This window comes from Rousettus aegyptiacus, unplaced genomic scaffold, assembly GCF_014176215.1.
Source record: "Rousettus aegyptiacus isolate mRouAeg1 unplaced genomic scaffold, mRouAeg1.p scaffold_m13_p_2, whole genome shotgun sequence".
NCBI classification, from domain to species: Eukaryota; Metazoa; Chordata; class Mammalia; order Chiroptera; family Pteropodidae; genus Rousettus; species Rousettus aegyptiacus.
Window position 1 is genome coordinate 170,409,773 of NW_023416295.1, and position 20,407 is coordinate 170,430,179.

Below are 20,407 nucleotides of genomic sequence, written 5' to 3' on the forward strand. Positions count from 1 at the left end.
GCTTCTTTCGCTCTATCCAAAGACAGAATCCTTAGGTTATGGGATGTGGCACCATTGCAGGAGAAGCATTCCAGGTTCCTGGCCATTGGCAAGGCTGACCTGGAACAGGAACAGTCCCTCTGCCCAGATTCCCCTGTCTCCTCCTCCGGGGAGTTGGGACAAGCCCAGATCTGGCAGGGACCAAGTAGTTGGGGTGAGGGCTGGATTCCTAGGGAGAGAATTCATGTGTGAGTCAGTGAGCTGAGTTGCTCTGGCTAGAGGAGGGAGCTGGCCAAAGTCAGAGGGAATCCAGCTCCCAAGGTCAAGGGGGAGGGCCCTGAGGGTGGGGACAGAGCCCAGGGCTTCAGTCCAGGGATGGCTACCAGGGTCAGCAGTTACATGCTCAGGACAGGGCCCAGGACCTGGCACACATTTTCTCAGCTCAGCCCCGTGGCGCAGGGGCCATCAGCATGCCTATTCACAGACAAGGAAACAGACTCTGGGAGTTTCAGAAACATGTAGGATCAGAGAGTGGAGGTGTAGGATCCTGTGGACTCAGCCCAAGTGAAGAAGAGGAGCTGGGTGGGGGCCCGCCTCAGATGGAGGCTGCTGGTTCTCGTCCATCCTTCTGGCCCGTGCAGTGGATGCATAGGAGCTCCAGCCCATAACCTTACTTTTTGACATAGAGAATAACAGAAGAAATTGGAGAAGGATATAGATAACATGCAGGGCATAAATCTCCAGGTGCAGATAACAGGAGCAGCTGAGAGTTTGCTTTTTCCTAGACCACTGTCAATTAGCAACCATTTATCAAGCACCCTTGATACCAAACACCTATTTCTAATTCTCATGAGAATTCCTCAAGCTTATCACCCCCTGCTTTGAGATGAAGAAACCAGCCCAGCAAGGTGACACAGCTGGAAAAAGGAGAGAGCTTGGACTGAACCCTTGAGAATCATGGGGGCAGGTGTGGTTGTTACAGTGATGTGTGTCCCCCTCCACACCACCACTGGCACGTGATGGGGCTGCTGCCAGTATGTGGGACAGTTCTGCAGTGAAGGACGTTTATTTTGAGTGATAAGGGAAACAAGCCATTGGTGAGTTCTAGCAGAGGAATGCTGTGATTGACTTGTTTTTAAAAAGGCACTGCTGAGAACAGACCGAAGGGGTCAAGGCTGGGACCGGGGAAGCGGCAGTAGAGGAGGTGAAGTGGTCAGATTCCAGAAATGAATTGAAGATGGAGCCTGCCAGTGTTTGCTGATGGATATAGACTGTGAGCTGCATCAGGGATAATCCTGTTGATGGAAGTCTCTCAGAGTAAAGGGGGAAATTACCCATATCTCACCACCATAACACTTTTATTTTTCCCCCATTAAGACGTTATATGCTTTCGAGATTTTACCTAGTCAGATACATCCTTTAGGTTCTGGTTGAAATTCTTCCTCCTCAAAGCCTTCATTAACCAAACTATTATTAATGGGCCACCCAAGTAAAGAGTGCTATCCGGTTGACATTTATTATCTCTTGTAATCACTAAAAGTTTTGTGAATTTTTGTGCCAAGCGTCAGATTAGGGAAGAACTGTTACTGAAGGGCTGAGATAGAACATTCTGTGGTGTGAGGGAGTGAGTACAGGATTACAGGCAATAATCAGAGGAGGGTTTACGGTTTGAGATCTAGAACTCCATCTGCACAATTGTACAGATAGGAGCTACTGGGTGTTTTTTATTGGAGGGCAGGCCTTACAGCTTTTGTAAGATTCTCAAAGGGATCTATGCCCTCCACCGACCTGTTAAGAACTACTGTTTTACTAGTTTCAAATTCAACGGGACAGACAGGAAGGGTGGAGATCATGGACCTGAGTGGGAGGGGCAATGAGTGGCTAGGGAGCGGGGTTCTAGAATACCCCATCTCTATGCAAAAGGCAGAGTCACCTTTGCATCCATGTGCTCCCCGCATGGGGCATCACCTCTCACTTGGTGGCCCCTTACGTGTCCCCTTGTCCTTTGGCTGTGACCCCTGGCCTTGCATCAGTCTTACCATATGCCCTATTTGCTGCCGCTGGGCATTTCTTCTTGAAATCTTCAGTGAAGCCACACTTGGGTTTTCCTCCTTCCTCTCCAGCAACTCCTCCTCGAACCTCTTGGGATAGAGGCACCTTCACCCTGACCTTCTTATTTTTGGGGGCCAAAGGGGAGGAATTTTTTTTAATAGTTGTTATTACTTTTTAATTAAAAAACAATGATTATTGCAAAATACATATAACAAAATTTACCCACTTGACCATATGTAAGCACACTGTTCAGTGGTATTAAATACATAATGTGCAACCTTCACCACTCTCCATCTCCAGAACTCTCTTCATCTTGTAAAACAAACTACACCCATTAAACTGACTCCCCATTTCCCCCTCCCCCAGCCTCTGGCAACCAACACTCCACTTTCTTCTGTGATTGTGACTAAGTATCCTGCTGACCTCTAAATGTTTGATTCCACAGGGCTCTATCCTCTGTCTTCCCTTGCCACTCTGCCATTTCCAGATCATCTTATCTACTCCTAAGGATTTGAATACTCTGCACTGCCTGATTATCAGTATTTTTTCTCACCCTTTGACAATTTTGATTGTCAACTCTTTAGCCTTACATGTAGTTTTTTTTTTAATCACGTTGCTCTTGCGAATATAAATAAATTGATTAAAGTTTTCCTAACCTCTTATATTAACATTGTGACTTTCCACTTGATGTCATTGGTACCTGCACTTTCCATGTAAGATTGCCTTCTCTATCTTCAAGAGTTGGTCTTCCAACATTTTTAAAAAGAGCCCATAAAATAATTAAAAGCCATTGACACTGGGCTCTTAAGCTGCCCTTGCATTGATGCAGAACTAACCTAATTTATGTTTAAAACATGCGAAAAGGCATAATTCTTAAAGTGTACACTTGATGAATTACTCATGTAAACATCACCCAGGTCAAGAAATAGAACTTTATAAGCAGCACCCCAGAAGTCACTGTCACTTCCCAAATATTACCCCTTCTCCTCTTCAAAGGGAATTGATGATCCTCCCCATTGACTGGTTTTGCCCGTTTTTTAACTTTATATAATTGGATCATAGAGTAGGCATAAAAACTCTCTCTCTAGTCAGGAGTACCTTGTCCAAAGATGAAGAGGACTGAGGGCTGTATCTGTAGGTGGTGCAAGCCCCAATACCTCTGCATACGCAGAGGACAGAGCCTCACTGCAGCACTGTGGTGTATCAGATAAGGATTTGGACTATCCAGTCCTGAGATTCTCAGATTCCATGGTCAGTTGCCTGGCTAAAAGTGTATATCAAATTACCCTTGTATTAAATAACTGTGGGGCACATCATAAAAATATTTTCATCAATCATATAGGCAACAATTAAAATGTGGATAATACCTAATTCTGGGGAGGGCGTGGGGAAAAGACACTTCATTCACTATTGTGACAGTATATGATATATTTGCAAGGGCAATGAGCTAATAGGTAGCAAAAATTTTTAAGTTTATACTTCTTGATAGCAAACCCATTTCTGGAAGTCTATGCTCCAGAAATACTGCAACCCGGTACTGTCTCAATTTCCTCAGTTCTAAAGTGGGGACAATACTACCTCAGGACGCACACAAATAGTGCCTGGTACTTGGATACCTCAGTGTGAATTCTTGCTTTTGTTTTGGTACATTGGGCCTGTTTACTTGACGTTTCCCAAAAGACCAATAACCCTCCGAATCTCTAACGGACTCCTAACGACACACCGCTCAGGGAGAACGAAACTGGTTTAGCGTTTCTCTAAGTGTGATCCCCGGGAGGCTTGTTAAAATGCAGGTTTCTGGGCCCACCCTAAACCCTCTGGACAGGATTACTGCGGAAGCACCCCGACTCTGTACTTGTCATAGCAGGTCTCCGTCGATGTTCGGTTCCACCGAAGCCTTTCCACTTGGCCGAAGGCGGGTGACGACCGCCGGCCAGGGGGCGTCGCTCTGCCCCGACCCTCCCATCTCCGGCTCCCGGAAGAGCAGCTCTATCTGCGCCGCACTCGCCTCCTCCCTTCCGTTTCCGGCGTCCCCCTCCCCCCCACGGTCATGGCCGCTGCCGCTGCCGCCGCTGGTCCTGGGGCTCCACTGTCCCCGGACGAATTGCTTCCGAAAGGCGAAGCCGAGAAGACCGAGGAGGAGCTGGAAGAGGAAGACGACGAGGAGGTACTGGGTCTCTGCGGGGCGCGGCGGGGAGCGACGGTCCGGGCGGGAGCGGCCCGCCCGGGGGTGTGGGCTCCGCGTGCTGCGGGATCCGGGTGCAGGAGCGTCGCGGAGCCTGGAGAGGTCGGAGCAGAGGCTTCTTCTCCGGGAGGCGGGGTTAGGGGCCCCGCTGGCTCAGGGTGGTTGGGGAGCTGTGCGTGTCCCGGCGTCGGGGGGTGGTTGCCGCTGCTTCGGCCAAGACCCGCGCCTCCTCCACCACAGCTAGATGAGACCCTGTCGGAGAGACTCTGGGGTCTGACGGAGATGTTCCCGGAGAGGATCCGGTCCGCGGCCGGAGCCACTTTTGATCTCTCGCTCTTTGTGGCTCAAAAAATGTACAGGTAAGGGGCAAGGGCAAAGATATTGGAGTGCGCGGGGGTGACTGGGGGCCGTGAGTGAACACGGACCTTGGAAGCAGCAGATCTGGGTTGGAGGCCAGCCTGCCATCTAGATCGTTGAGTGACCTTGGGCTCGTGGTACCTTAACCTTTCTTAGTCTGTTTCCTTTTATGTAAAGTGTGGATTTTTATCTGGCAGTGTCGTTGCGACAGTAACTTCAGATTATGTGAGATAATTAACATAAGTAACTTTTTAAGAATTCAAGAGGATGTTGAAACAGCTATTACTAGAGACACAGCTACCAGAACTGCTCCACTTGTTTCTGGGAGTATGGTATAAGGGCTGGGTAGAATACGCTTGTCACAAACCTTGGAGTATGCGGCCTGAGAGGTTTGAATACTGATTCGTTCATGATGCAGCTGTTTGGTTTTGCTTTGCTGTCATGTTCCCCCTGCATCTGCAGGTTTTCCAGGGCAGCCTTGTGGATTGGGACAACTTCCTTCATGATCCTGGTTCTTCCTGTTGTTTTTGAGACGGAGAAGTTGCAAATGGAGCAACAGCAACAACTGCAGCAGCGGCAGGTGAGCCAAGACCCTGGGCTTTTTGCCAGTGGTAAAGATGCAACTTAATTCTCCAGCACCTGAGTAGACCAGTAGCTAATGTGTGGGAAGACATTGGGCTCTGGTCCCTGTTCTGTGCTCTTATCAGTTTTTGTAGGCCTTGTCTGCCTCCGCAGTCAAGATTGATGGAAATGAGATCCCTAGGCCTGTATAATGCCTATATTCCTCCTTTCTTTTCCAGATACTTCTAGGACCTAACACGGGGCTGTCAGGAGGAATGCCAGGAGCTCTACCTTCACTTCCTGGAAAGATCTAGATTGTTACTGCTATGTTTGACCTGTCTTGGTGGGAGAAGTTTGAAAATTCAATAGTGTGTGAACTGCTGAATTTTTTTTTTAACTTTGGCACATTGATATATCCAAACCTAGTTGGGAGAATTCTCCCCACATTGTCTCACGGAGAGACTCCCAACTTGCAGCCGTGCCCTCCACACTGTCCTTCCTCACTCTGATAGCAGAGTGCAGCAATGCAGACGGTTATTCCAGCTCTGGCCATCTCACCTCTTCCACTAAATTACTCCTGACCAGAAGACCTCCGTATCTCATTGTGGGGTAGGAACTGACGCCATTGGGGAGGATGCACCCATGACCATTAAATACGACTATTTTGAAGAATGGAGATGCTGGGGAGGGGTGTGCACACTATATGAAATACAAAATGCATCACAGCTGTAGTGTAAAAGCAGCCACTGTGAATTCGTTTGTTGGAAAAGAGGGCGGGCCGGGAGCAGCTTCACCACAGGATGGGGCCTGTGGAGGGCAGGGCAGGAGCTCATTTCCTCTGCACAGTTTGGCTGTTAGACCAGTGTGTGTCTAATGAGAAAAAAGTCAGTGCTCACTTTTTGTATTTAAATATTAAAAATGATTCCAACAGAAAGTGTCATGCACATGCTTGTGATACATACCTTGAAATCATAGATCATTTTAGAAGGGGAAAGACACGTGCTGGCCCAAAGTACAACGTATCTCTAAGAGATGATTTGTGATGGTAGTGAATTCCTTCAAAGGCAGCATCACACTCTAAAGTTTACTCCCCCTTTACATAATTATAGAATTCAGGCAGACAGATTTATGTACAGAGTTCTCCATTTTTAATATTTGGTTAAACAAAATACATCTTTGTAAACAAACCCAGCACAAGGCCAACAAAAAGAGGGGAAAATAAAAGCAAGAAAAACAAGCCTAGGGTTGCCCCTTACTGGGCATCAGGGCCAGGCCTGCCCTTTTCCTTAAAGGAAATTGGGCTTTTTGCCCTTGGGCATCAGCGTGGGTCCCTGTTCCTAAGCACCAGAATTGGATATGAACAGAGAAACCAGCCCTGAAATGTTTAAGCGTCTTTGCATATCCCATTGGCTCATGGACTCCAAGTGCATGGGGACCCCGCTGAAGTGCCATTTGCACAAGCCCAAGTAGATTGGCAGAGAGGAGTTTCTTCCTCTTCCCAAGAAATGGCTTACTATCACTGACAGTGCCAAGGGATCCAAGGTCCTGCTTGTGACAATCAGCAAGGCTGGCTGTAACTTCTGGCTGGTGGTGGTTGGAATGTCATTGTGCAGGGGTAAAGAGCTCCCTGTGGTGCCAAGCAGGTCTGGTGTAGAAAATGGTGCAGAAGAGACTGCAGCCAGTTGCTGAGACAGTGTAATGCAGTAGCCGCTTGGTGGCTTGTTACTCAGCATAAAAAAACGGCCTTGTTGGATTGAAGATACATGTGCAGAAAAAGTGCTGGTGTAAACATGCACTCCAGTCACAGTGGGGAGGAGAAAGCCTCAGCTTCATCCGGTAAGCTTGCTCAGGTTTGACATGCAAGCCCCAGGCTGGCTTTGCTGCTGGAGACAAGTCTGGCCAGTGGGGCAGCCCTCAGACCTGCAAGACCACTGGTCTGTAAGGGCGAGACAGGTCGTCCCTGCCCGCCGACCTGCCTTGAGGCACCACAACCACTGGTGGCACAGAGTGTGGTATACTTTCCCTCCTCGCTTCCAAAGTTGCAGGAGAAAAGTGGCCTACAGAGGCTGGGGTGGGTCAATTCTCAGTCTGTACAGGAAACTACAGAAAGATGACAAACCCAGGTCCCATAATAATGCACATAACCACCTAACCTGAGGGTTCTGCTTCTGGTCACTATAGTGACTCTGAGCCTATGACATCTACCAATTAATTCTAGCTGTTCTTAATCTGAGAAGCTTATCTTCACAATACTTTCTTCACCCAGCTGTCTTAAACTCATGGAACTTGATGTTGAATGCAGACTTATTTTTTCCAGACTTTGCCAGAGTGAGTCAACTGGGAAAACTGTCCTTTTGCTTATCTTGTGCCCCAGAGCCTCTTAAATCAATGTAATAAAGTGACAGGGTCAGTGCCAGAGTGAGGCAGACAGGTCACTCATACCTGCCCCGGGCTGGCTTTGGCCATGTCCTCCTATATATCTAGCTCACCCAGTCATGCTAGAATGTTAGAGGATTCAACCACCTGGTGTGGAATATTAGAGAACTTTTCATTGTAAAACTCCGAAGATGGCCATACACCACCCTTAGGGTTGGAGGCAGCATGCTGTAGTGCTGCTGGGGTTGGAGATGGTTTCCTGAGAGGCCCTTTTGCTCTGGGTCTTTCAAGTCAGTCACACTTCGCATATAGTGTGGCTTCAGACTCACTAGTGGCCAGGAGAGGGGAAATGGAGGCAGCACCTCCGGTCGAGTCAGCAGCAGTGAACTCCAGCAGAGCCTCTGTCAAGTCCTCACAGGAAAGGGGAAAATAAGCTGGGACCCACTTTCTTTTCTCCTTGTAACTAAAAGGTCTCCCATCGCCTGCCCTGATCACAGAGCTCTCGCCTTCCCTTCCCAGGAAAGAGTAACGCTGGTTCGTTCTTTTAACAGTCCACACATTTGGCCTATTGCACTGTCAAATCTGAAAAACCCGATGAGATGTTTGGGGAAGCGGCAAGGACAGACCCACTGTATAGGCCACAGCACATCACAGAGGATTTAGGGGACTGAGGTGAGGGAAGCTTGGGTAGAACTGTTACACGTCGGCCCTCCAGCTCTGATGGGCCTCCACCTCTTCTGGTACCACCAGCAGGAGTTCACAGTTCTTTCCCCGCAAATGATGTTTTAGAAATTTCCTATGAGAAAAAACAGGAGATGAAAGAGAAAGTGAAATGCTGGTAAAACTGCAAATTCCGGTTCACCAGAAACCTCATTATTTATTCCCTTGGCAGTCCCCAAAACATTCCAGAGTGATCTGCTCCACTTGTGGATACCCCTCATTCTGTTCAGTTAGATTTCCAATCTGAATTTTTGCTCATATATTATTGCCAACAGTAGCTAGTTCTGTAATAGAGTCAGCTCAAAGTACACTACAGTAAAGGACTCCTAATTGTTGAAAAGAAAAAGGTTTTTTCTTTGGTCCCTGGGAAATTTAACCCTCTGTGGCCTAAATATTTGTCTTCCGTTCTCTGAACTGGCAGCCACACAGTCACGGTTGTCTAAGTGTGGAGAACATTACAACACCAGTCCCACCAGACAGAAGGCCAGCCTCCCAGGCGCTGGAACTTCTCTACCAAAGAGACTAAAAGTCCTCACGGGCTATCAAAGCTTCAGGTCTTTCAAGACTGAGACCCTATGATTCTAAGTAAGGCAGCTGGAGGATCCAATTACAACCAAAGCTAGGAATTTCATTTCCTTTGTCAAATAACCAAAGATAAAGCTCAACCTCCCCGACGCACCAGTACATTAGCCACCACAGGTACCTGAGCTCGCTCTCGCCTCCAATCCACTCGGGCATCTTCAGCTTGGAGTCAAGGTTGTAGTAGGTACCGCCCACCTCTCGAACGCAGATCCAGTGCTGCCTCTTAAGAGGCAACTTCAGTGGCCCCCAGCACAGGCTGGAGGGTAGATTCATGATGAAGCCCATGACATTAGTGAGAGCAATGGCACTGACGTCCCTGCGGAAGAGAAACTGTCAGGCTGCGAGACGCCAGCTCAAGGTTCCCTGGCTGTCACACCACAGCTGGCCCCCCGCCTCCCCCTTCCAGCCCTGAGTGCTGGTTCTCGTCAAGTCAAGCTCCCAGGTTACCTGCGCTTATCCCACCAAACAGCTTCGTAGCCTTTGGTTTGAAGTGCTGCCATAATGACGTTCACATCATAGTTCCCATTTCCCAGCATGCTCTTCTTGTGGGGGGTCACCATGGTATTTGGAGATAACCTATAGATATTAAAGGAGGGCTGAGACTTGGCTGGTCTAACCCTCTTGGCCCCGCGCTACCAAGGGCAAAAGAGCACTTTAAACAACTACCCCCAAAAGTTTGTTTCCCCCATTCCAGTAAACCGTAACCAGCTCTCACCAAAGTATTTTGTAGTCTGGGCTTCTACTGCCTTAGAGATTACCTTTATGCAAAACAGTAATTCAGTAGCGATGGGGCCTATTTGCCTATGATTTAGAAAGTGTGTCTACAGTGAAGACAGTGGACACAATTGTCCATGAGGGAATCGTTTATGAAATCCCCAGCCTATCCATACCTGCAGTCTTTGTGCTTGATGATTTTTCGGCCCTGATACAAGCCTCTTTCTTAACAATGGAAAATAGTATTCGATATCTTCATTTGCATGAGTATTCACTACTTTCATTTTCATTTCAATTTATTGTTACTCTTGCTTTTTACAATTTAAATGTTTTTTATTTAAGGCTTGCATATTTGGTAATCATGAATCATTTAATACTCAAAGGCCTACAGGAGCCCAGGCAGGTGACATAAATATATGAATTGGGGCCAGATGTAAAGCCATAAAAAGTAGCAATGCCTGTATTAAACTGGAACGCCTAACTCGCCCTAAAGTATTTCATATATATTTGCGTATAAAAACTTGGGGGGAAAAAAACCATTTTTTAAATATTAAAACACAATCAATCAATTGAAAAAAAAATTTGTGCCAGACAAAATTCAGCTCGGTCTGCTTTGCCCACCCAGTTGAAAGCCACTGTTGCTCAGGCCTCTTTAGCCACTCCATCTCCAGTCAGTCTGAAGGCATCTCCAATCCTGATTTTGCTTTCATAGGCTTGTCAGGCTAGGACTTGAAGAAAAATGCCATATCCAGAAAACAGAGATTTTAGATCAATGCTAAAAACTTAAGAAATCTTATCAAAAAAAATTTTTTTTAAAAACTTTTCTACACACAGCAAACATACTGGTAATTTTTCAAACATAAAACATACTCCTGCCACTGCTTAACTCTCTAATGGCTCCCAAAGCATTTAAATACAACCTACATCATTTCCTTTGGCCTGCGCACCCTTGGGACCCTGCTCTCATTCCACCTCTTGCCACGCAGACCTCTGCTCCTTGCACACACAAAGCTCTTTCTCACTGAGGGTCTTCGTACTCACCCATGGTGGCGGATGTCTCGAATGCTCTTCCCCTAGGATCGCCAGCCGGCCTGCTCCTTATTATCTGGGTGTCAGGTATTATTGCCTTGGAGGCCTTTTCTGACCACCCGGTCTCAGCTCTCTCCTGGTCACTTGCCCTTACACCCACCCGCTTTAGTTACGGCCTGTCACTACTGGACATGTCTCATTTGTCTGATTTCCACACAGAACGACGGCAGGGGCCTTCTTCATCCTGTTAATGCCACCTCAGCAGGGTCAAAGAGTGCCTGGCACCTGACAGGAGCTCAGGAATGTTTGTTGAAATGTTCGTATTTGTTCTCCTATCTCTTTTCCTGTAAATATTGGTAGTGGAGCCGTGAAATGAGAAGAGCTTATGTGTTTGTCTCCAGAGCTGGCAAAGAAGGGTGTCCGAAGGCACTAAATTCCACTCTGCAGCTTTGTTTTCACTGTAACAGTAACTACCATTTACTGAAAACGTCTGTGCCAAGCCCATGACCCCTGCCTTCATATCTATCTCAATTGATTCTCACAGTAAGCCTGTGAAGCTATAAAATTTACATTTTATAGGTTTAAAAAATTAAAGTTTGAATGACTTGCCTACGATCACTTACAAGTGACAGAACTAGGATTCAAACTTGAGTTTGTCTGCTTTCAAAGCTGTGCCTGTCTTATGTGTAGGACCTAAGATCAGAATGGATGGTATGGGCCGGCTGATAAAAGGCAAGGCCTACTGAGCCCCTGGGGCCTGGGCCTAAAATTTAGCTTAATAGTGCAAAGGCTCTCAGTGGGTTCTTGGGCACAGGGATTAAATATGAAAGCACATGAAAGAGCAGCTCAAGATATGTAACATTCCTTTCCCTTCGCGGTTTTTTCAATAGCTTCTCGTTACTTTCGGTGAAGTCCCTGGCCGGGAGATGCATGAAAGCGCCAACCAAGACGCTGCCGAGGCTTCCACCTCTTTCACCATCTAAGGCTACCAGGCTCGAATGCTAGGGCCGCGCTTTCCTGACTGTGTTCCCAGATCACAGGAGACATTCAATACGACAGATCCAGGAATCAGGAAAACAGGCTTCCTACAAGAATTCTCGGAACCCCTAATATGAGGAGATGGGGTATAGTATCACTCAGCCCCCAAACAGATTTGACCACGCAGTTTTGAAGGTGCACTTTACAGGGCTAGTGTTCAGGGTCTCTTCTCCCGTCCTTTATCTTCTATCTGTTTCAAATGTTTTCCTGTCTACCCGCACACTCACTCCCCTAAAGGCCCCTCACCCCACACCTGGACTTTTGAAACAGGTTTCTAAATTCATCTCCTTGCTTCCAAACTTCCTCCAATTCACCTGTATGTTCCTGCCACATTCACCAAGGCATCATTTCTCTCTTACGGAAGAACTGCCAAGGGAGCCGACTGCCCGGTCGGCGGCCGGCTCCACCCTCCGAGCCCCGGAGCCTGCTGTTTCCCTCTCGTTGGGCTTAGAGCACTTCAGGCCACCCAGCGGCCTCTATTCTTTCATCTGACTTCTGCTCCGAGCCAAATCCTAAAGCTTCTCCAGGCTCAGCCTGGCATCCTACCTCCTCCAGAATCTTTCCTGGCTCCTTTGCAGCAGGAAAGGAGGGAAATGGAGGACCACGCGTATCTAAGTTCACATCCCAGCAGCACTGATACAGAGATTTAACCTCCACGCCCATTAGCTTTTCTGTAAAAACGTGAACGATTCCTCTTACAGGACCACTGAAGAATTCAGTTGTTTTATACATGTCCAAACAGTAAATTCCTGAAGCCAAAGAAATGGCTCTTCTGCTCTGTATCCCTCGCAACTAGGCACTGGCAACTGAGTAAACCACGTGTTGGTCAAAAGGATGAATGCAGGACATGCTGAGAATGGCTTCCATCTCATTCCTAGAGGGGCGGTCATTTCAATAAGTGGCGTCTGCCCAGTGTACTTACTATACCAGCACTTTCTTTGATGTTAACAGTGATTAAGTGCCCACTGTTAGCTACTTTTATAAACTTTGTCATTTAATCCTTCCACCAATCTTGAGATTAACCCCATAATGTAAATCAGGAAGCTGAGGTGCGACCAGGTTACTTGTGACTTGCCCAGTCGTACCTAGCTAGCAAGTGCAGAGCTAGGATTCAACCTCCCAGCTCTGAACGGACTAAGGCTACACTGAATAGTCTCCTGGATGTTTCCACACACTTGTCACAAACTGAATTCCATAGGATCCTGTTCTGTTCCAATGAACTGTTTTCTTGAGGCTCCTTGGCAAACTCCTGTTTAGGACTGTCTTAATGATTTCGATAGAAATTCTGGACTATAAAGCAAGGCAGGCTTCTCGCTTTTGTTGTCACAGCCAGAGCTTAGAGACATGAGATTTGAAGTGATCTACACAACAGTCCCCAACCTTTTTGGCACCAGGGACCAGTGCTCCTATGAGAATCTAAAGCCTGATGATCTGAGGTGGAGCTGAGGCGGTGATGCTGGTGCTGGGAAGCGGGGGAGGGGAAGTTTGGGACCGCTGATCTACAAGTGAGGTCTCACACCTCAGGTAAGTTCCAGGTCCTCTCTCGTGGTTACCACTGTGTCTAGCTATGACAATGAGTTCATGTTTTAATCAAAAGATGGAGACATTCATCAAGATTCCTTCCATGATGATTATTTTCCTTTTTATCAGGTCTGAAGAGATGTAATATTAGAAAATCTAACTCAGAACTTCCTGGTGTCTTTAAATTATTAAATATATAAAGCACAAATTATAGGGCCGGGCACACAGAAGTACTCTGCAGGTGTTGGCTATGACGACAACAATGATGTGTTTGCCTGACGTTTGGATGAGATAACTCAAATCTCCAAAGGTTACCACCCAACACCACCTTTTCTCAATCTACAGACACTATGTCTATAAACGTGTTTCCTTCCACTTGCTCAGGGACCTTTGAATAGGGAGGCGGGAGGACTTCCCCTCTGTGGTAGAGAATGCTGGTTGTGCACCAATGTCTATAGTCTCTGTCTCAGCTTCATTCGATTTTTCCCCTGGTACCAAGCTAGTTTCTATCTATTTAGATTTTAACAGATATTTTATTTGGGAGGGGAACAAATACCTAGCTGCAAGGACAGTTGATCAATGACAAGTAGAGATGAATCTAGTGAAAATGTTTGAGACCAAAGGATTTTCAAAACAACCTGGCAAAGGTACCACTATATCTTTTGACTCCTAGGTTCTTTCTGTTTCAAAGCATAGACACGTATATGATAAAATGCATAGGATCAAATATCCACATCTATATACATGCACACTGATGACATGAGCCCAGTTTTTGATCTTTTCTCTACCTTCACATCTTGAAAAGTGATGCTTTTCAAACCTCTTTTTGCTATCACTGCGGATGCTACCGCTATCTCCTAATCCTGGACTGAGCCTGTCACACCTCTGACTCCTCTCTTCCCCATCTCCACGTCGCTGCCAAGTCATTAGCTTAGTTCTTTCTAAGTTCCTATTCATTTCTATTCCAAATATGAGTCATCCCATGTCCACAACTGTATTGAAACTCCACCCTGTTTTTGTATTTCTCCTCTTTTATTTGGCTAAAATTCAACGGCTAGGATGAAATTCCTCTCGACAAATGGCATTAATAAAAAACTTTCATTTCTACCATTTATTAGCCACATCTTCAGCATAGAGCTTTAGGTCTGAGAATTTAAAATTATCTAGTTAAACCCGCCAACATTACTGTTCTTTCTGTTAAGACCCAAAGAGATCATCTTTTCCTTTTAAATTGCTCTAGATTTCATGGTTCTAACTTTAATCTACTCCCAAGGCCTGGTCAACGCATAGCTCTGAGATGTACTTCTCAGAGGCTGAGTCCTATTCGACCTGTTTTCTCCACAGTGCCTAGCAGTGCCTGGCACACTGCAGGCAGCCGGCGAATGTTTGTTTAAAAGATTCCATTTTCTCTCTCTCTCACCTCTTCTCCCCTTGCTTTTTTTCCTCTGCTCCCTTTTCATGCTTCTTTTATTTTTATTTGTCCACAGAGAATCTTTCCATAAATACTCTAAATATGCACATATATATACAGCATAGAATTCTGCCTCCGCAGTGGGGACACGGTATACTCTCTTGATGTACTGGTTTGCTATTACTTTAAGGTGGATCTTTACATTGAGCTGCTAGGGAACTGGGGAGTGTAGCACAACTTCTAAAGTTTTAAAAGCCAGGAATATTTAGCATACTTTCGTTCAGGAAAAACACAGATGAAAGAGCCCTGCTATTATCCACAGCCAACTTATAATCATAGTCCATATCTTCTTCAGACCCAGGCCCAACTCACTGGCAGGGTGAACGGGTACGGACGATATAATGTTCTGACATGCCTTTCCAACACTCAGGAAGCGGCAGAGCAGCTGGGAGGGCAGTGCCTGGAGTCACAAAAACTGGGTCCAAATCCTGCCATCTATAGCTCTGTGAACTCTCTCTGCCATGATTTCCTCATCTGGAAAAATGGGAAATAACAGAATCTACCTTTTAAGATCAGTGAGGAGTAAGTTAACGCAAGGAAAGCACTCAGCACTGTGCTTTGCACAGAGTGGGTGTTCATCTGTTAGCGACCATCATTGTGTCAGATCAGGGGCCTAATTTATAGGCATGAAAAACTTCTGAATGGACACACAAAATCTTGACTGTTGAAATTTAGTCGTGAGTGAAACTGGGCAAATTACTTAAACTAAATCCTAGTTTCCTTGAATCACTATTGATGAGACTGTTGCCAAGACTGTTACAAATTCCCAAGTACCGGCCCATTCGAGCATTCACCGGAAGTCCTTTCCTTCTTCCTAATCTTAGGTTAGGAAATAATTCGCAAATATCCAATTAGGAATAAGAAAAAGTATTAATGGCTGACCAAAAGGAAACAGTCTGATGGACTGGCCTTGTTTCTGATCTTTTCAGTTACATGACTTGGTGATGCGAGACACATTAGTTCACCTACCAGGGGCCCATTTCCTCAAGAAAGTTAATTCTGGTTGCCAGATAATGGCCATGATGCAAATGCCACGTGTTCCCTGCTAATGCATTACTATGGTTATTACTGGCGGTGGAAAATGATTATCCTCATTATAATTTTGTCGGCACACTGGGATTAACATTCTTTTAAGAGGCGGCTATGGTTCTTTCAGGGTAAGTGGTCCACACCTATGCTTCACAAATCACCCCAAATAAGTTGTTTCCAGCTGTAATTCAGGTACTTCTGGGGCCATAATTTCATCTCTAAGTGAAGGGAGTCAGAAAAAAAGTCTTCTGGAACCGCCAATATGCAAGGCTTGAAAATTCTTGAGCTTTCTCTGCACTGAAAACTGAGTGAGCCTAACACTTTGGAGCTGGAGGAATGAGACAGGCTCACTGCCAAAGTTGCTATTGGCAGCAGACAGGCTGCTGTTTCCATCCAGACACTGCAGAACTAATTCTCAAACTCTTTGATAAAATAATTTTAGAACATCAAAGCAGAGAGAAAAAAGCTGAACTTCTATCCACCTGTCTGGTGCATTTGGCAAAGTGGGTAAGAAAGGGCACCGAGAATGAAATAGAAAAGGGAGGAGATCAAGTTAGCTTCACAATGTAGCTTTGCTACTTAGAGGCTATTTGGACAAATTACCTGACCTTTCTGCCTGTTTCTCTATCAGTAAAATAGAGAAGGTGAAACATCGTGCTTTTTGTATGAAAAGCACCAAGGCCAGCACATGGCCTCATAGAAAAGCTGAGCACTGCGTATTCACCTTTCTTATGGAACCCACAACATTCCACTTCTGACCGAGTGTGTACATATCCTGTCCCTGTAAACTCCTTGGGGGCAGGGTGTGAGAAGCCTTATAGCATAGTGGTCAACAGCAGATACAAACTTGAATTTAAGCTGGGCTCCATCTGGTTACCTCAGGCAAATTACTTAACTTCTCTGAGCCTGTCTTTATCCATGAAATGGAAATAACAACACACATTCCATGGGATTGTTGTGATGACACACCACTGAGGCACTTAGCACAGTGCCTAGTCCACAATAAGTGCTCAATAAATGGTAGTGATTATCTTTCCTAGCACTCTCTCATATCTGCTAACGGCACCTACCTGAGAATAACTTGTTGGTTGTGAAAGTCTCTGTAGCTGAGACATCGCCCCGCCCACAGAAATTCAGATAGCGAAAAGTATTAAGATGCCAAGAAGCAGCGAGTCCCCTACCTCTGAAAAATCTCTTGCAGCGTTTCCCGGGTGAAGGCGTTGCTGTCCTGGAAGACGTTATTGAGGGCATGCAGCGCACAGAGCTCCCTGCGCTGTTTCTCATGGTAGATTTGTGGGGGTGCTGCCTGGGGCAGCTCCAATGATTCAGATTTGGCCTTGTCTCCTTTCCATGGCACGCAACTCATGTTTTTCGGTTTAGGTTCCAGAGAGGCCTAAAAAGACCCCACTCTTCCCTCCTGAGGAAGAATGTAAGCTTCTCAGTCTTTCCAGGATTCCTGAGGTCCACCTTATTTTCTGGTGTTCATGATTTATGCTTTGTCACGGGGAGAAAAGGTTGGAATCAAAAGGAAAAACAATCTACCTCTTCTCTCTTCTCAATAGAAAAATAACTTTTGGATTAGTGTATTTCGCCACCACTTTCAAAGTACAGAATTTTTAAAAATCGTATAAAATCTAAGACCTTGTTCCCTTCTCCCACCCTCCCCTCCCACCCCCCCTCCAAAAAACCACGATTTTCTTGCTGTATTTTCCTCTCTGCAAAAGCCAACCAGGCCTCAACGCAGGAGGACCAAACGGAATCTGTCACATCGCTCCTTTTCTTCCATTTCTTTAGAACCACAACGCCACTGACTCAGGAGACAAGGCCTAGGTGGCCTTGTTCGCAAAATTCGAGCAGCTAGCGAGGGCCGGCCAGCGTGGGATCGCGGGCCGTGCAAGGGCCACGGGGCCGCCTCTCCATCCCCTTGGGTGCGGTGGAGCCCCGCAGGGCGCGGGTCGAGGCGGGCGCGGCTCCTTCGGAAAGCGCGGACTCTCACCTTTTCGCCGTGGCCCTGCGGGGGAGACAATCCCGGTCAGCTCCCGCGGTCAGACGGTCCGCCGCGAAGTACCAAGCTGGCCGGGGAAGCGGCGCGGCGGATCCGGCCCCAAGGCGAGGGAAGGTCCTTGGCTGGGACTTGTAGGCCCGCGAGGGGTGGGACCGGACAATTCGCTTCGCCCTCGGGGGCCCACCCGTCTCGCCACCGAAACCCCAAGCTCCCCGCCGGTCACGTGAATGCAAGCCGAGGCGCCCTCCCGTCGCTCCCCCAAACCCGGCCCCGACGCCTACTCGCGTCCGCGCCGCCAGTCGCCCCCTCACCGCCGCAGGCCGCCACCTGGAGCTGCTGGCCACCACCTGGGCCGCGCTCAGGCGAGCGGCCGAGCGCGCGCACCTGAGCCCGACGTCAGCGGCCCTCGCCGGGCGCGTGCTCCGGAAACGCCCTCCTGCGCCTTCCCGGATCCCGCCCCGCCGCGGCGTCATGTCTGACGTGTGCGTGACGTCAGAGGCCCCGGCTTTGGGGGCTGCAGCGGCAGTGCATCTGTTGGGCAGGTGCCGGCAACGTTGGACAACCCGATGGGTGCGACGGCAGCGGCCCTCCCCATGCGGGGCTGCGGAGCCCGGATGCGGCAGCGGGTTAGAGCTGGTGCCGCGTTCCTCGGCTCTGCTCCTCCCCGGGCTGCGCAGGGCGGGGCGGCGTGCGGAGTCCCGCCTCGACGCCTGCCGCTCCCATCACCGCCTCTCCCCCGGGCGTCGGCGCCGTTCCGGGGCGGCGACCCAGCCTGCGGCTGCACTTCGCAACTGTCCCCACCCCGTCCCTCTCTCTGGGCTATTCTACTCCGGCAGAGTGCTTTCGCGAACCTGGAGCAGCTACTCCTGTGTTGACCGTTTTGTTTGTCTAGCGCGCCGTTCACCAGCTGATTTCAGGGCAGCTTATTGACAAGGTCGGGCGCAAATTCTCTTGGTTAGTGGGCCCGACCGCGCCGCACTTTTCAGGAGCGCTGAGGCTGAGAGTCATATTTCAAGTCGAGTTGAAGAATCCGATTTCAGTTCCTTGGTCTCGTATTTCGGTTTACTACACACTGTCCTCTCCGCCTCACGGTGGCTGCAACAGAGCTTTCGTCTCTGGGTTTCCTCGAGCGCATTGGGCGTGTCAGGAGGGTAAACTCAGTCCCTAGTGGATTTTCCCCCCTTTATCTACAAAGGCATCAACAAATATTCACTAACTACCTTAGCTGCCCTGCCCTCCTTTTGAATTTTTGTTCAGAAAATTGGAAAAAAGAGATCACACTTACAATTAAGTAATTTCTTTAATTCTGCTTCAACAGGACTCAATTACACTCAACACAGTTACCACTTAACAAATGCTTGAGTGCCTAATATGTGGATCCTCTGCGCTGATCCAGACAACTTTGGAATTACCTTAAATTTTTATAATTTGTAAGCCAGCTGAGGGTTACAGTTATATTTACGTAAGATTAGGTATTGAGACTTGTAAGCACTGTTCTAAGTGCTTTGCAAATGTAAATTTACTGCTAACTTGTGATATAGGTACTTAATTTTTTTTTTGGAGGAGAAAACTGAAGCTAAGGTTGATTAATTTGCTCTAGGTCACGTAGCTAGTAAGTAGTGGACCTAGGATTTGAACCCAGGCTCTAACTTGTCTTCAGAAAGGATGTAAAGATGAGCAGGGAATTCCCACTCTTAAATATGATTTTAGATTTATTTAATTCAAGAAGCACCTACTTTGAGAATATTTATTATGGGCAAAGCCCTATAAGGAGAAAGGCGTGCTTTTTGGTCTCGTCAGGTGTCAGCACATTTTGAACTTCAATTCTTTCTGGGAGAGTCAGTTGATAAAACACTAAATATCAATTCGAGTGCAATGCCTTGATATTTGGCTTTTCCACAAAGATTTTAATATTTGTAACTATGTCGCAAGTACATAGGATAGTGGTGAGCAATTGAGCCAGAAAAAAAGAAAAACATTCAAATAAGACCTTTGCATTTGGATGACTTCTTGTCTGGAGTTCGTAGCTTTGTACACATAAAACTTGATTGTGATTGAAATCAGGAACAAGAGGAGGTCGCCTCTTTCTTTTCAGGTAGATCCCTGAAACTGAAAGCCATTTTGAAACTTGGCTCTTGCTCACTAAATCTTGTGTTCCAAACCGTTAACTATTGAGCATGTTACCTTCTCGAATGGCTGTTCTTGCTTGCCTGGGACAAGTGGCCTTATCCCTAATTTCATCAAGCTTTTCAGACTTTTGAAACAAATTCAAGACACTAAAACTTTTGCTTATGGTATTTTGGGTTGGGGCCGTCCACAACAGATGACACTGAACGGTCCATAGGAAACTACCTTAACAGACCCTAGATCTCAGCTATACAGTTCACAATATGGTGAGGTTTATTAAAGAACCACAAAAACAAAAAAAAATTAAACGGTAAATCTGAAGATCTAATTGACTTTATTAAACGATTCACGAATTAGGCAGCAGCAACCCATCTAGCCAATAGAAGGGCGCTCCAAAGCATTGTACGAAATGGAAGGTTTTTATAGGCAGGAGGAGGGTGGGCCAGTGGTAAAAAGTGGATTATTTCAGGCCAGGTCATCTTCCTTTAGAAGGCAAGAGGGTCTTTTCAGATTATCTCACAAGTGTTGATCAGGAAATTGTAGACCAGTTTAAAATTCCACTGCTGGGAGAGAATGAAACTACAATTAGGTATTAAGCCTTGCTGGGGCTTACCACACGTGACTCTGTTTTGGGTCTATTTTTAACAGATGCTTCTGGCTT

At 47.0% G+C, this 20,407-nt stretch overlaps 2 protein-coding genes across 4 annotated transcripts; one reads left to right on the top strand and one right to left on the bottom strand.

Annotated features, from left to right (window-relative positions):
* Positions 1–4,036: 4,036 nt before the first annotated feature.
* On the top strand, positions 4,037–6,068 carry TOMM22 (translocase of outer mitochondrial membrane 22). Its single transcript, XM_016161703.2, has 4 exons — positions 4,037–4,198; positions 4,457–4,575; positions 5,036–5,153; positions 5,374–6,068. The coding sequence occupies exons 1-4, from the start codon at positions 4,082–4,084 to the stop codon at positions 5,446–5,448; spliced, it is 429 nt and encodes a 142-aa protein (XP_016017189.1). The 5' UTR covers positions 4,037–4,081; the 3' UTR covers positions 5,449–6,068.
* Positions 6,069–6,259: 191 nt separating this feature from the next.
* Positions 6,260–18,205, bottom strand: JOSD1 (Josephin domain containing 1). Of its 3 annotated transcripts, none has more exons than XM_036237492.1 (5): positions 18,004–18,205; positions 16,796–17,625; positions 9,260–9,388; positions 8,934–9,128; positions 6,260–8,306 (listed from the first exon to the last, which is right to left on the bottom strand). In XM_036237492.1, exons 2-5 carry the CDS (start codon positions 16,978–16,980, stop codon positions 8,207–8,209), a joined length of 609 nt encoding a protein of 202 aa, XP_036093385.1. In that variant the 5' UTR covers positions 16,981–17,625; positions 18,004–18,205; the 3' UTR covers positions 6,260–8,206. The 3 variants fall into 3 exon arrangements, with proteins under 3 accessions (XP_036093385.1, XP_016017188.1, XP_036093386.1); XM_016161702.2 differs by having other exon boundaries at positions 17,901–18,032; XM_036237493.1 differs by lacking the exon at positions 18,004–18,205 and adding an exon at positions 17,931–17,948.
* Positions 18,206–20,407: the final 2,202 nt, after the last annotated feature.